General features: G+C 33.0%; 1 protein-coding gene across 1 annotated transcript in view; it reads left to right on the top strand.

Moving 5' to 3' along the window:
- HEATR5A (HEAT repeat containing 5A) overlaps positions 1–12,580 on the top strand; it is a 182,524-nt gene that overhangs the window by 33,455 nt on the left and 136,489 nt on the right. The window contains exons 3-8 of the mRNA XM_036734739.1: positions 3,384–3,595; positions 4,740–4,848; positions 6,102–6,251; positions 6,740–6,911; positions 10,162–10,322; positions 11,762–12,017. Of these exons, the coding sequence (XP_036590634.1) occupies positions 3,384–3,595; positions 4,740–4,848; positions 6,102–6,251; positions 6,740–6,911; positions 10,162–10,322; positions 11,762–12,017 (1,060 nt within the window). The remainder of the gene's footprint in view (positions 1–3,383; positions 3,596–4,739; positions 4,849–6,101; positions 6,252–6,739; positions 6,912–10,161; positions 10,323–11,761; positions 12,018–12,580) is intronic.

The raw sequence follows: 12,580 nt of genomic DNA, 5'->3' as shown, positions 1-12,580 counted from the left end.
AAGATAGACTCTATTAAAACTCTTTGTGATGATATAGTCATATTTTTCTGCCAGGAAAAGAAATTCATTTTTATATTATAATTAGTAGATGGTTTGTCATATGAAAATATAGAAAGGAATAAACCAGAATTTTAAAATTTGATCAAAAAAATTTGATATCATTTATGACTTGTATCTCTTAAATTACCCCAAAAGTCTTATTACAAAGACACTTTGGTAAATGCATAGTGCAGAATATTTTAATAGGAATGCTTCTGGTATTTCTTTCTTATTTTTGTATATTATAAAATATTTTTGGCATTTAAGTAAGAGCTTTATATTTTATCAAAGGCTTTCTCAGCATGAAATAATGTGATTGTGCCTTTATTTTTTTTCTTGTCAGTAAGACTTATATTAATTGTTTTTCCTAATATTAAACCCATCCTATTGCATTCCACTCATAAATCATACTTGGTCACAATGGAAATCTCTTTTGATATACTGCTATATATTACTTGTAAGTATTATTAGTATTTTTAATGTTGGTATTCATTAATAATATTAGTCTATAGTTTTTTTTTAAATTTCCCTTTTTATTATTATGAATTTGACAGACATGAACATTTTCCTTTAAAAAGGAGAACATAAAAAAGACTGCATTTGTCACCCTGAATCTCAGCTTAGGTGTTTTGGGGGTATATCTTAACATCATAGTTTCTTTTACTAGAGGCAGCTAGGTGAAAGAGGTAGAGCTCTGGGGCTGAATATCTGAGTTCAGATCCAGCCTTAGACTCCCTAGCTATGTAAACTTGGGAAAGTCCCTTATCCTGTTTGCCTTAGTTTCCTCAAATGAAAAATGGGAATTATAATAGCAATTACCTTGCAGGATTATTGTGAGGATCAAATGAGATAATATTTGCCAAGTGTTTGGTACAACCGCCCACACCTACTGAGCACCATAGTGATGCTTATTGCTTCCCTCAGCCTCCCTTCCCCCTTCACGTCCTGCCAGTCTCTTCTGATCTTCCTTCATCTCTCTTTTGGTTTTTTTTTTTTTTAATACTTTATTGACTTTCTTTTCTTTTCTTCCTCCCACCCAACTCTCCTCCCTCTACTAAACAACCTCCCCCTCTCCTTCCCCTCGGACCAGGTAAGTATAATCTCACTAAACAAATTCTCACATTGGCCTTGTCTAAAACCATATGTCTTTTATCTCATGTTTTGCATGTCTAGTCCATCACTTCTCTGCCAAAAGATGGGAATCATGATGATTTTTCCAGTCAGGACTGGTCATTGCACCACTGAGATGTTCAGATCAGAGTTTTTAAGTCTGACCAATGTTTTCCTTTATATTGGTATAGTCGTATATGAATTGTTCTCCTGATTCTACTCCCTTCATTCTTCATAAGTACATACAAGTCCTTCCAAGCTTCCTGTGTCTCTCATAATTTTGTTTGGCACAGTGATATTTCATTACATTGATATACCACAGTTTACGTATTTCCCAGTTGATAAGTAGTCCCTTAGTTTCTAGTTCTATGCCACCACAAGAAGTACTGCTATAAACATTTTTGTACATGTAAGTTCTTTCTTTTTTCCCCCTCCTTCCCCTCTTTGATCTCTTTGCTGTATATGCCTAGTTAATAGTATTTCTGTGTCACAATTTAGTGACTTTTTGCATACGTCCAAATTACTTTCCAGAATGGTGGACCATTTCACAACTTTATGCCGCAGTCTCTCTTTATTATGTTAAGGTATATATAGAATTTCTGCTTTTTTATATTTAACACAAAAGAACATAAGAGGAACAAGATTACAGAAAGTATGCAAAAGATATGAACTGAACTAACTAAATAACCGAAATTATTTCCTAAAATAAGTGGTTAGGAAGTCAGACTGATTGCTGAAGACTGTTTTCAGCCTTATTCAGAGTCTGCAACAGGTAGAAATAGTCTTATGCCTCAGTCTCCCTCTTTTTTGTCCTTTTACCCCTTGATACTATCTTTTTTGCCCCCTATTTTTTCTCTCCAATCTCCTTAACAAATTCTTTTCTTAGGAAGGACCTAATAAGTTAATTCACATTAAGGTATAAATGACTGCTGAGACTTCAGCTGTTGTAACTAACTACTGTAACTACTACTACATTTTGACCAGAGATAAAATACCTTAACCAAGGGAATAAATATGTAATTGTAGAATTTCAAGCTTCCACTTAGCAAGTAGTGAGCTTTCTTTTGGTGTCCTTGAAGCTATACTTTAGGCAACTACACAAGACCTTCCCTACTGACAGTATTTTTGATATCACAGGTATAAGCAGAGGAAGAAAAAAATAGACATAGACTTCATGGTAAATAAATTATTCTAGTAAGAATATGTGGTACGTCTCAAACTTTAAAATGACTTGTTCAGCAAAAATGGGGTCCTTAGTCAATGTATTACCAGATCACAAAGAGTGATGGTCAACTAATGTATCAGAAAATGCTTATGGGTATATGTGGGGGATTGAGGAGAGAATCTCTTAGGAGTATGGGCATAATTGTTGGTGGAGTTGTGAACTGATCCAACCATTCTGGAGAGCAACTTGAAACTATGCCCAAAGGGCTATTAAACTATGCATACTCTTTGATCCAGTAATACCATTACTAGGTCTCTATCTCAAAAAGATCATAAAAAAGAGAAAAGCACCCACATGTACAAAAATATTTATAGCAGCTCTTTTTGTGGTGGCAAAGAATTAGAAATTGAGGGGGATGCCCATCAATTGGGGAATGACTGAACAAGTTGTGGTATATGAATGTAATTGAATACTGTTGTGCTATAAGAAATGATGAGCAGGGGGATTTCAGAAAAAGCTGGGAAGACTTATGTGAAGTGAGTGAAGTGAGCAGAACCAGGAGAACATTGTACATAGTAACATTGTGCAGTGATCCAATACGTTAGACTTAGCTCTTGTCAGTAATACAGTGATCCAAGACAGTTCCCAAAGACTCGCAATGAGAAATGCTGTTCACATCCAGAGAAAGAACTATGGAGTCTGAATGCAGATCGAAGCGTAATATTTTCCGTTTTTTGTTTTTTCTTTCTCATAGTTTTTCTCTTTTGTTCTGATTCTTCTTTCACAACATGACTAACGTGGAAATATGTTTAACGTGATTGTACATGTTTAACCTACATTATATTGCTTGCTGTCTTGGGGACGGGGAAGTACGGAGGGAGGGAGAAAAATTTGGAACTCAAAATCTTACAAGAAAGAATATTGAAAACTATCTTTACATGTAATTGGAGAAAATAAAATGCTATTAATATAAAAATAGTGAGCTAAAGATACTCAATTAAGAAAAATATGAGAAGTTTACATACTGTTATATTGACTTTGAATTGTTTTTTGTTAAATTCATTTGTAGGCTGACATAAGAGAGAAACAGAAGAGGATTATTGAACAGCTTGTATCTCTATTAAATAGTTCTCCAGGGCCACCTACCCGGAAGCTTCTTGCTGAGAACCTAGCTATCCTTTATAGTATTGGAGATACATTTTCTGTTTATCAAACAATTGACAAATGTAATGAACTAATTCGTAGCAAAGATGATTCTCCAAGTTATCTTCCCACAAAACTGTAAGTTGAATATTAAACAATATAAAACAGAGTGATAGTGTGTGTCATGCTTTGTGAAATGCCTAAATTTGTTTGATTGAAGAATGAATTCAAAACTAAATGCAAATTCAAATTTACATTCCCGTTTTAAAAAAAATAGTTGCTTAAATATTTGATTGGCTTTATTTGAAAGTTAAGAAAATGAGCTATTTTCTTATATTGTGTCTAACGTATTTGAATGACATAAAATTTTGATTTGGTGTCTGTATAGCATTGAAAATACTCAGCTGATTTCTTGGGGAAGGAGCCCATTCCATTGATTCCTGCCCTTCTTCCCCCAACCAGAGCAATTATGAGCTGTTATTTAAGTGGAAGAATTATTTTAAATTGTTTGCTCTTGTAGTTATTGGAGAATATATAGTTTATTATAGAATTGTTTCCCAGACAACTCTCAGATTTTATGAATAACATAAAGTTCTCATCAACTTCTTATTTTTCCTTCAGTTTACATTAAAGGTCAATTTTGATTGACTACCTAAGAAATGGCGTACTAGAAAGTTATTTGACATAATTAAACATAGGCTTTTGTAATTTTTAGAGCTAGAAGGTAATTTTAAGATAATCTATCCCAATCCACTCCTGTTATAGGATAAACTGAGGCTCAGAGAGATTATGACTTGCCCAAGATCATACAGTTAGGTAGTATCAGAGCCAGCACTAAAATTCTGGTCTCCTGATTTCTAGTCTATTACTTTTCCTACTATATAATGATGCCAGAGGAAAGGGACCTTAGAGACCTAAGTTCATAGAACTGAAATTTGTAGTAACTGAAAATTGGTTGCATACTTTTTAAAAATCATAGAGTTCTTCATTTGTGAAATGGGAAGATCGAACTAGATAATATCTAAGGGTCCTTGTAGCTCCAAAATTGTGACTGATTCTAATCCTAGTCTTTGAACATATAATTTGTTGTTGCTATTTAAGTATCAGATGCTGCAATTTAACAAGTGATTTCATAACAAAATTAAATAGCAATTCATTTTTGCCAAAGATTACAACCCATTTTTTTCTCTTAAGAAAAGATATATCAGTCAACTCTTGGTTGTAAGATTTATCCTTCTATGTTTGTAATAATTTCTTGAATCTGATTTTTATCCTGTTTCAGTGCTGCTGTGGTGTGTCTGGGCTCTTTATACAAGAAGTTGGGGAGACTATTGGGTAACACCTTTATAGATACAGTGGGGAATATACTTAAAGCTATGAAGAGTGCAGAGGTAAGAAGCCCCAAGTTCAAATGAAGAATAGCAAAACAATGTTTTTGAGGCTTTGTGGGTCTTTAAAGGCTATAAAATTTGTTATAACAGTTTATATAAATCTTTCTACATATATATTTAAATATGTCATGTACGTAATATACACAGCTTGTAGTAGGCACATGAATATATATTTCGCAACATCTCAAAGGTCATGCCAATAGAGCACAAACTCTAGTAGGATGTAGCAAGGTGGCAAGATTTCAGTTAGAAATCTGATGAGAGACTGCTGCTGTCCAAGGACTAAGTTCAGAGCTTCTTCATTTTGGTTGATGAATTTTTTAGTTAAAGATACTCTTGAAGCCCACTAGCTAAATTACAGAGAAGTTGTATTCTGCATTGCTGGAAAATAGACCTATATTGACAGCATTATGCATTCTTAAAACAATAAAATACATAAGTATGTATTTACAGTATGTAGTCAGGATGTGTGTATGCGTATATGTGCATGTGGTTCCTTCTTCTAGGATCAGCTACAAATTCCTCTGACATTTGAAGAAATGGAGGAGATAACTGGGGCAATTTTCCATTCTTTTTTCTTTTTCTTTTGTCATCCACTGTCTCTTAGGACAATAGTAGTAAGCTTATTTTGGCCTTTTAGGATACAGAGGTTATTAGACTATTTGAAGTATTTTAATGAGGTTTCTAGAAAAGAAAGACCTTGTGTCTATTTTGTTACTTTTTAAAAATTTATTTTAAGAGATTTTGTTTTGGAGGCAGTCAGGGTTGTGATTTACCCAAGGTCACACCTCTCAGGTTCTCCTGACTCCAGGGCCAGTGCTCTATCCATTGTGCCCATCTAGTTGCCTCTTGTTACTTAATTTTTAAAAATTCTGTTGAAAACATATCTTAGTTCTTATTTTTTGTGGTTGTTAAGTAGTTTTCAGTCATGTCTGACTCTTCATGACTCCATTTGTGGTTTTCTTGACAGAGGTACTGGCCATTTCCTTCTCTAGCTCGTTGTACAGATGGGAAAACTGAGGTGAATAGGGTCAAGTGATTTATCCAGGGACTCATGTGCCTGAGGCCAGATATGAACTCAAGAAGATGAGTCTTTCTAACTTGAGGCCTGCCCTTTCTTAGTTTTTGGCAAAGACCAAAATAATTTTATTATTTATATGAAGTTTGTCTCCTCATAACCAAGTCTTACATATAACAAACTATCATTGTTTTTTAGCTTTGAAAAATTGTTCCTTTTCTTTCCTTTTTGGTAGTCTCAAGGTCGCTATGAGATTATGCTGAGTTTGCAAAATATCTTAAATGGACTTGGAGCTGCTGCAGCCCCTTGTCACAGAGACATTTATAAAGCTGCAAGGTCATGTTTGACAGACAGATCCATGGCAGTTCGCTGTGCTGCTGCAAAGGTAAAGAGTCTAAAAACCAAATTTTTTTTGACATAACTACAAAATAATGCATCTCTCCCTTCCCCCATCTCTTTAGCTGCTTGAACATAGAGAATTGTTCTGTGATATTAATGAGCAAAGCAGCAATCAAGGTTTTTATTTTTAAACACATTTTAAAACCTGTGACTTCATAACAACGTGTTTAAAATATTTAGAAAGTGAAATAAACCGATGTTACTTATAATTATTCATTACCACAGTATTGATTCTGAAGAGCCACTTTTTGACACTTTGCTGAGTCATGAGTTGTTTTTTTCCTCCCTCTAGGGGAATCACTTTATAAATTAAAGTCTTTCTGATGTCTATTAAATACTAAAATGTTGCCCTTGCAGTTGTTATTTATGTGCTGTTGACATAAAAGGTTTTGTTAGATCCTAACACTTTTTGCATTATTTATTTCACAAATAATTATATGTTTCTTATTCATTTGTTTTTTTCCTTCTGTATAGTGTCTCCTTGAACTTCAGAATGAGGCTGCCTTTATGTGGAGTACAGACATAGACAGTGTTGCGACTTTGTGTTTTAAGTCATTTGAAGGTTCCAGTTATGATGTCCGAATAGCAGTGTCAAAGCTCTTAGGCACAGTGTTGGCTAGAGCTGTGATGTCTAAGCAAGGAACAGGTAAAATGCATAGAATCCTTTTGTAATCATTTTTTGCAGTCATTTGAATTCTGTGACTTTCTGCTTTTGGTTCTGAGACAGTTGCTCAATCCATTTGATAACTCTTAGGTTAAAAACAACAAAAAGAGTGATTTTAGCGCTTTATCTGTGCCCTATTAGTCTTGAGCATTTTTAATGTGCTGGAATATTTCCGAATTATTCCATGCGTACCAGATATGCAATCTTGTTTTAACTCTTTGTGGTGCTATTTAAAAATAATGAATTACTACAGTATACATTTTGCTCAGTTATCTGTGCAAATGGGAGTGAGCAGTGATGGTTAACTCCAAATGGTAGATAACTTCCAAAATAGTAATGTTTGGTTTTTTTAATTGTTATCGTAATATAACACATTTGCCTTTGTAGTGAAGTTTTGCTTAGTGTTATTTTCATACCATTTGCACGGAAAATGCAAAAAGGAAATTAGCCTGGGAATAGAAAAGATTGCAAATAATCTACAATATATGTAGTTCAGATTCAGCAAATCAGTTACTGTAACAGTGTCTTCTGACATAAAAATTGCATAGAAATTATTTTTAGTAAATCATTTATGTAAAATTTATATTCAGCCTCAGTCAACTAGTTAACTTGAACTAGTTAAACTAGTTACTTAGTACCTAAAATTATTTCAGAGTGTACTGATTCCTGCTAGGTCTCCCTTGGTGTTCTCTCTCCATTCATTTTTAGTCATTTTCCTTCTTATATGGCCATTATTACTATGTTCTCTGTTCTTACAGTTATGCTTTTTTAATTTTGCATTTTTTTATATTCCTTAGACTTTTTAGTATTAATGGCATTATACTATTCCATTACTTTGATATACTACAATTTATTTAACCTTTGCTCGTATTCTTAGACATGTAGATGAAACAATCTTTTGTAAGTGCATATGATTTTTACATGCAGTTAATTATAGATGCTAAGGAGAGCTTTGAAGAGAAAGCTCTTTTTTTTATATTTGATAACACTTTTAGGGTGTAGTCACAACAATGTTATTATTGAGTCAAAGGATATTATTTTTGTAACTTCCTTTGTATCCTGTTGTTATCCAACAAAATTTTGCCATCCTAAAAATAATGAGTGAGTATACCAGTTTTCTTCACAGTATAACTAATAGTAAATTTTATTGTTTATTTTATTAAATTTGATATAAAATGGTATCTTTGAGGGTTGGGGTTTTTTAAGTGCATTTCTTTTGATTATTGATAAGATTGAGAATTTTCAAGTAACTATTAAAAATTCATGTTTTGTCTTTTGAAAAATTATCTGTTCATATTCTTTCATCATTTAGCCATTGTGGACTGGGAATTACCTTTGTGAATTTGTAATAGCTTCCTATATATTTGTTTGTTTTTTATCAGATCCATATGGCTAATACTAAGACATAAAGGGAGATTTTGTTGTATATCAAAAATGTAATAACAGAGGGTTAATAGGAAGAAATTTTTTAAAATATGTTTTACTTAATCAATACTTTTTTTTTAACTTTGATCTAAAGGATATGTTTCTTAAGTTTGCCAAGTAGTTAAACTTATTTGTAAAATTAGCTTAAATGTGATTTTTGTAAAAATTTTAAAATTAGGATTACATAATAACTATAGGTAGTAGGGTGGGAATCTTATGTCTTTAAAAATTATAAAAGTGATTTAGACTTTCCATAATTTTTGTTAAAATGCCACAAAAAAATTTAGGACTATCCAAAAATCACAGATAATAATTTTAAAATAAATAAACCTTGATGGTCGTTTCTCATTATCTGATTTTGTTGTCTAGTTCCATCTGTTTTAATGACTTTTCCAATCCAAAAGTAGACGCTTAAATCTGTATCACCCAAACTTTGTTCTGTGGAGTGCTGTCATTCTGTAAAATGTGGATAAGGTTTCAAAAAGAAAATTCCAGTGCTAGTAGTATTTGTCTCTCTGTAATGATAAATGTGGAATTAAATGTGTGTGTTCAAAACTTTCAAAACTTCTGAATACAGACAGCAATTTTGAGGGTATGCAAATCGGTCTCATTTCATTCATTTTCTTCAAAATTTCTTTAACTACTCCCACTTTCCTTTCTTACTTCCCCACAAGCATTGGATGGGTTCTATAAGTATATTTCAAGAACCCAAATTACTTTGAGAAATGCCAGTCTTCCTAATAAGGCTTACTTGTCATGTGTTTTGGATAATGAAAGTTTTACTAAGGAAAATGATTATTCTTTTATCAAGTGGCAAAAAAATTGGTTTCTCCTCTTCTGATATTCATCAATATCAGTTCATCAATCAATTCATCTTATTTACATTACTTAAAATTTTTTTCATTTATCCACAAGTGATATTTTTCTTCATTGCCCATTGTTCTGTGCCTAGTTTTTGGCTAGGAACTTCTAAATAAACCACTCTTAGTGCCCCAATGCTGCACTTTTTCAATCCCATTTTAGTGAATATTATTTAAATTTATTTAAATGACCATGTCATTTAAAATAACCTTTCAATCTGTGCGTCTCTAGAGCTGAAGAGGACTTCTTTTTTAGTCTTATGTAAGTAGTTTGCACATAAATGTCCCTGAAAGAGGGGAGTATAATCAGAGATCAAGGTGAAAAAAATGGTCAATGAATGAGTCTTCTGGTAGAAGTTTGCTTTCCTACTGTATGTTTCCTAATACTTTGATCTAGTCTTGTCTTAATTATTTCAAATAAAAGGCCCAAATCTCCCATAAATGAATAGTAGGATATAGAAATGAGGTATCAAATGCTCACGCAAGGGTAGCTAGAGGAATAACATTCTAAAAGATTTTTTTCTAACTCTTTCCTGTGTATGTATTGCTGTGTGTGTTGGCTGTTCTCTTGTTTTTTTTGCTGTTTTACTTTTCGATGTTGTTTAGTTTTAAGTTCGATAAATTTGGTTTCTTACTCCAGATTTTCTTTGTCAGAAGTAGAGGCTACCTTACAAATCTTGGTAGCAAATAATAGAATCTGATTTCTCTACTTCTAGTCCATTGTCTTCCCTGGTTTTTCAGAAGTATGACAGAGAAGAGTACAGCTGTCATTTTTTATCTTTGACACCAAAGATTTACTTTTTTAAAATATGCCTCAAATTTATTAGAAGTCTCACACTTTGTTTTACAATTATTAATATATCTTTTTAAAAAGGTATAACAGATTTAACTTTGTTCTATTAAAAAGAAATTATATTTAGAGAGTTTTTTGGCTTTGTTTATTATAGCAGCTTCCCGGCAAAACATTCGCAAAGTTTCTCTGGAGGAAGCCATGGAATTACTAGGAACAGGGTTTCTGCGTGGGAGTTCAGGATTTCTTCGCGCCAGTGGAGATATGTTGAAAGGAACCAGTTCAGTCAGTAGGGATGTTCGAGTTGGTGTTACTCAGGTTTGGATCACAAATGAAATATCTGACTATAATTCTCACTGGCCTAAATCTAACACCTATTTCGGATACAGTATCGATGTGTTTGGGATAATGTTGAAATGTAAACTTCTCTAAAGTTAGTGCCATGACAGGTCATCCAGCACAAGTCATGGTGTTTTGGCATATATTGCTTAAGATTTTTGGAGACCTAGGTTATAAGTAAGCAAGAGAGCTTTATTTTCACTTTGAGCTCAAGCAAAGCCAACTAACTCTGAAGAGGACTGATTTGGTTGTTGTGGTACAGTTAAGTAATTCTTTTGTTTCTAAAGGCTTGTTTTCTTATTTCTTATGGTTAAACATATTTTTCAGCGTGCTAACATATTTTTAGCTGTCTTAAGGTATAATTGTAGGTGACTAATGTTATTAGATGAACAATTGTTCAAAAGTACTATGTTGCCATTTTGTATCGTTTCATTTCCAAAACAAATGTTAGTATGTATACGCTGAAAGAGTGTTTGGTTCTCAAACTGCTGTTAAATCTTCAAGAAAAAAAATCTTCCCTGAATATTTGGAAGAGGTTTCCAAAAATGACTAGTATAAAACTAAAAGCATCAGTAAAACTTATTGTAAAAATTTTACCTGTATGTTGTAGAAAACTCAAGAAGACCCTAGAATAATCCCTTTCCTTAGTGACATTACATTTTGTTCCTAGTTTGTCATTTAAAATCTGCTATTGTACATATACCCAATGGTATTAATATTTTTATCATCACAGACTTCCTTAAAATAATAAATTCATTTGTAATGGTAAATGAATGCTATTGAGGACTTGTAAGAAACAAGGATATGCAGAGGAGTGATTGATTTCCAGTGACTAAATTTGTCAAGTAGTTCCATATGTTATCTTTCCTTTGTTGTGGTATCATTGGTCTTTGTATCTCTGGTGAAGTCAAAGCGTTAAAATTCATGAAAATAAAGAATAATGCTTGATCACTGTTAGCATTTACTCCTTTCCAGTCCCTAGAACTGAAAGTCCTATGAGTTATGAATTTGTTGCATAATAATTCTTAATATGTTTCTTACATTAAATTTATTATTCTATGATAAGAATCTCAGACAGCTGGAAACTGTTGTTGTGAGGCCAAAGACAATGTTTTATGTCCCAGCTGCCTGTGATAGTTCCTTAACATTTCTCACTCTCTGAAACAAAATAAAACAGAGGGGCAGGTTAAATGAAATCAGAGTTGAAATGCCCATACATTGTAGCTGTAGCCTTAAATGAAAAAGGACTTGATCTAATATTAATTTAGTGCCCCATAGCTTTCACTGAGAAAATATTGCAGTGTTCAAAAAAGAAAAGAAAATCCAATTTTTTCAGTGTATTCTGTGATAGGGAGAATATTAATATTTGATTGAAAATATTTTAATTTTGACAGCTGTACTCTTCCATTCTTTTTCAGGCATATGTGGTATTTATTTCAACATTAGGAGGACATTGGCTGGAAAGGAATTTTACTACCCTACTCTCTCATATCCTAAGCCTTGTGTCGCAGTCTCACCCGAAAGCAATCCAAACTCAGATGGATGCTATCTCTTGTCGTCGCTGTGTTTCATTTATCCTTCGAACTACTATAGGAAGTCTTCTTGGAGAAAAAGCTCAAATTGCTGCTGCCAAGGATATTTGTCAGGCCATCTGGAAACTAAAGAAAGTTGTTGGTATGGGACTAATAAAATTATCTTTTTTTAATTGATTCTGAAGTGATTATCATCTAGCCCTATAATACTGACACTTCAGTATTCAGAAAATCTCATGCATGCAAAGTACAGTAACATTCAAAATTTTACCATCCAGTTCAGTTATTTTTTTCTAAGTAAATATGAATTTATATACATATATGTATTTAATAACTATATCGGAAATATTTGCCCAATTTGAGAAGTTAATGTGCTTTTGAAATCAGTTAACAGAATCTCAGAATTGGAAGGGACCTCAAAGGCCAGCTACCTTAAAACATACTGACCAAGAATCTCCTGTAGGATGTTATTTCTGCCTTACGGTATTAGCACCTAAGTTAGTGAAAAAAATATATACACATATGCAAAAACACACACCACATTCACATGATGGTGTGCATTGTGGATGGTGAGCTGCTTAATCTGAACAGATTAATTACAGTTATTATAACCACCGTTCTTTTCAACAGTCCATAGAGCCTCACCTAAAAAAGGTCAAATTGTATATGTTCCTTTCACATTGTTACTCTGTACCACATACTCTA

Source organism: Trichosurus vulpecula, chromosome 8 (assembly GCF_011100635.1).
Source record: "Trichosurus vulpecula isolate mTriVul1 chromosome 8, mTriVul1.pri, whole genome shotgun sequence".
In the NCBI taxonomy this organism is placed as follows: domain Eukaryota; kingdom Metazoa; phylum Chordata; class Mammalia; order Diprotodontia; family Phalangeridae; genus Trichosurus; species Trichosurus vulpecula.
Note: the sequence above shows the minus strand (reverse complement) of the source record. Positions and strands in the feature narration are given on the sequence as shown.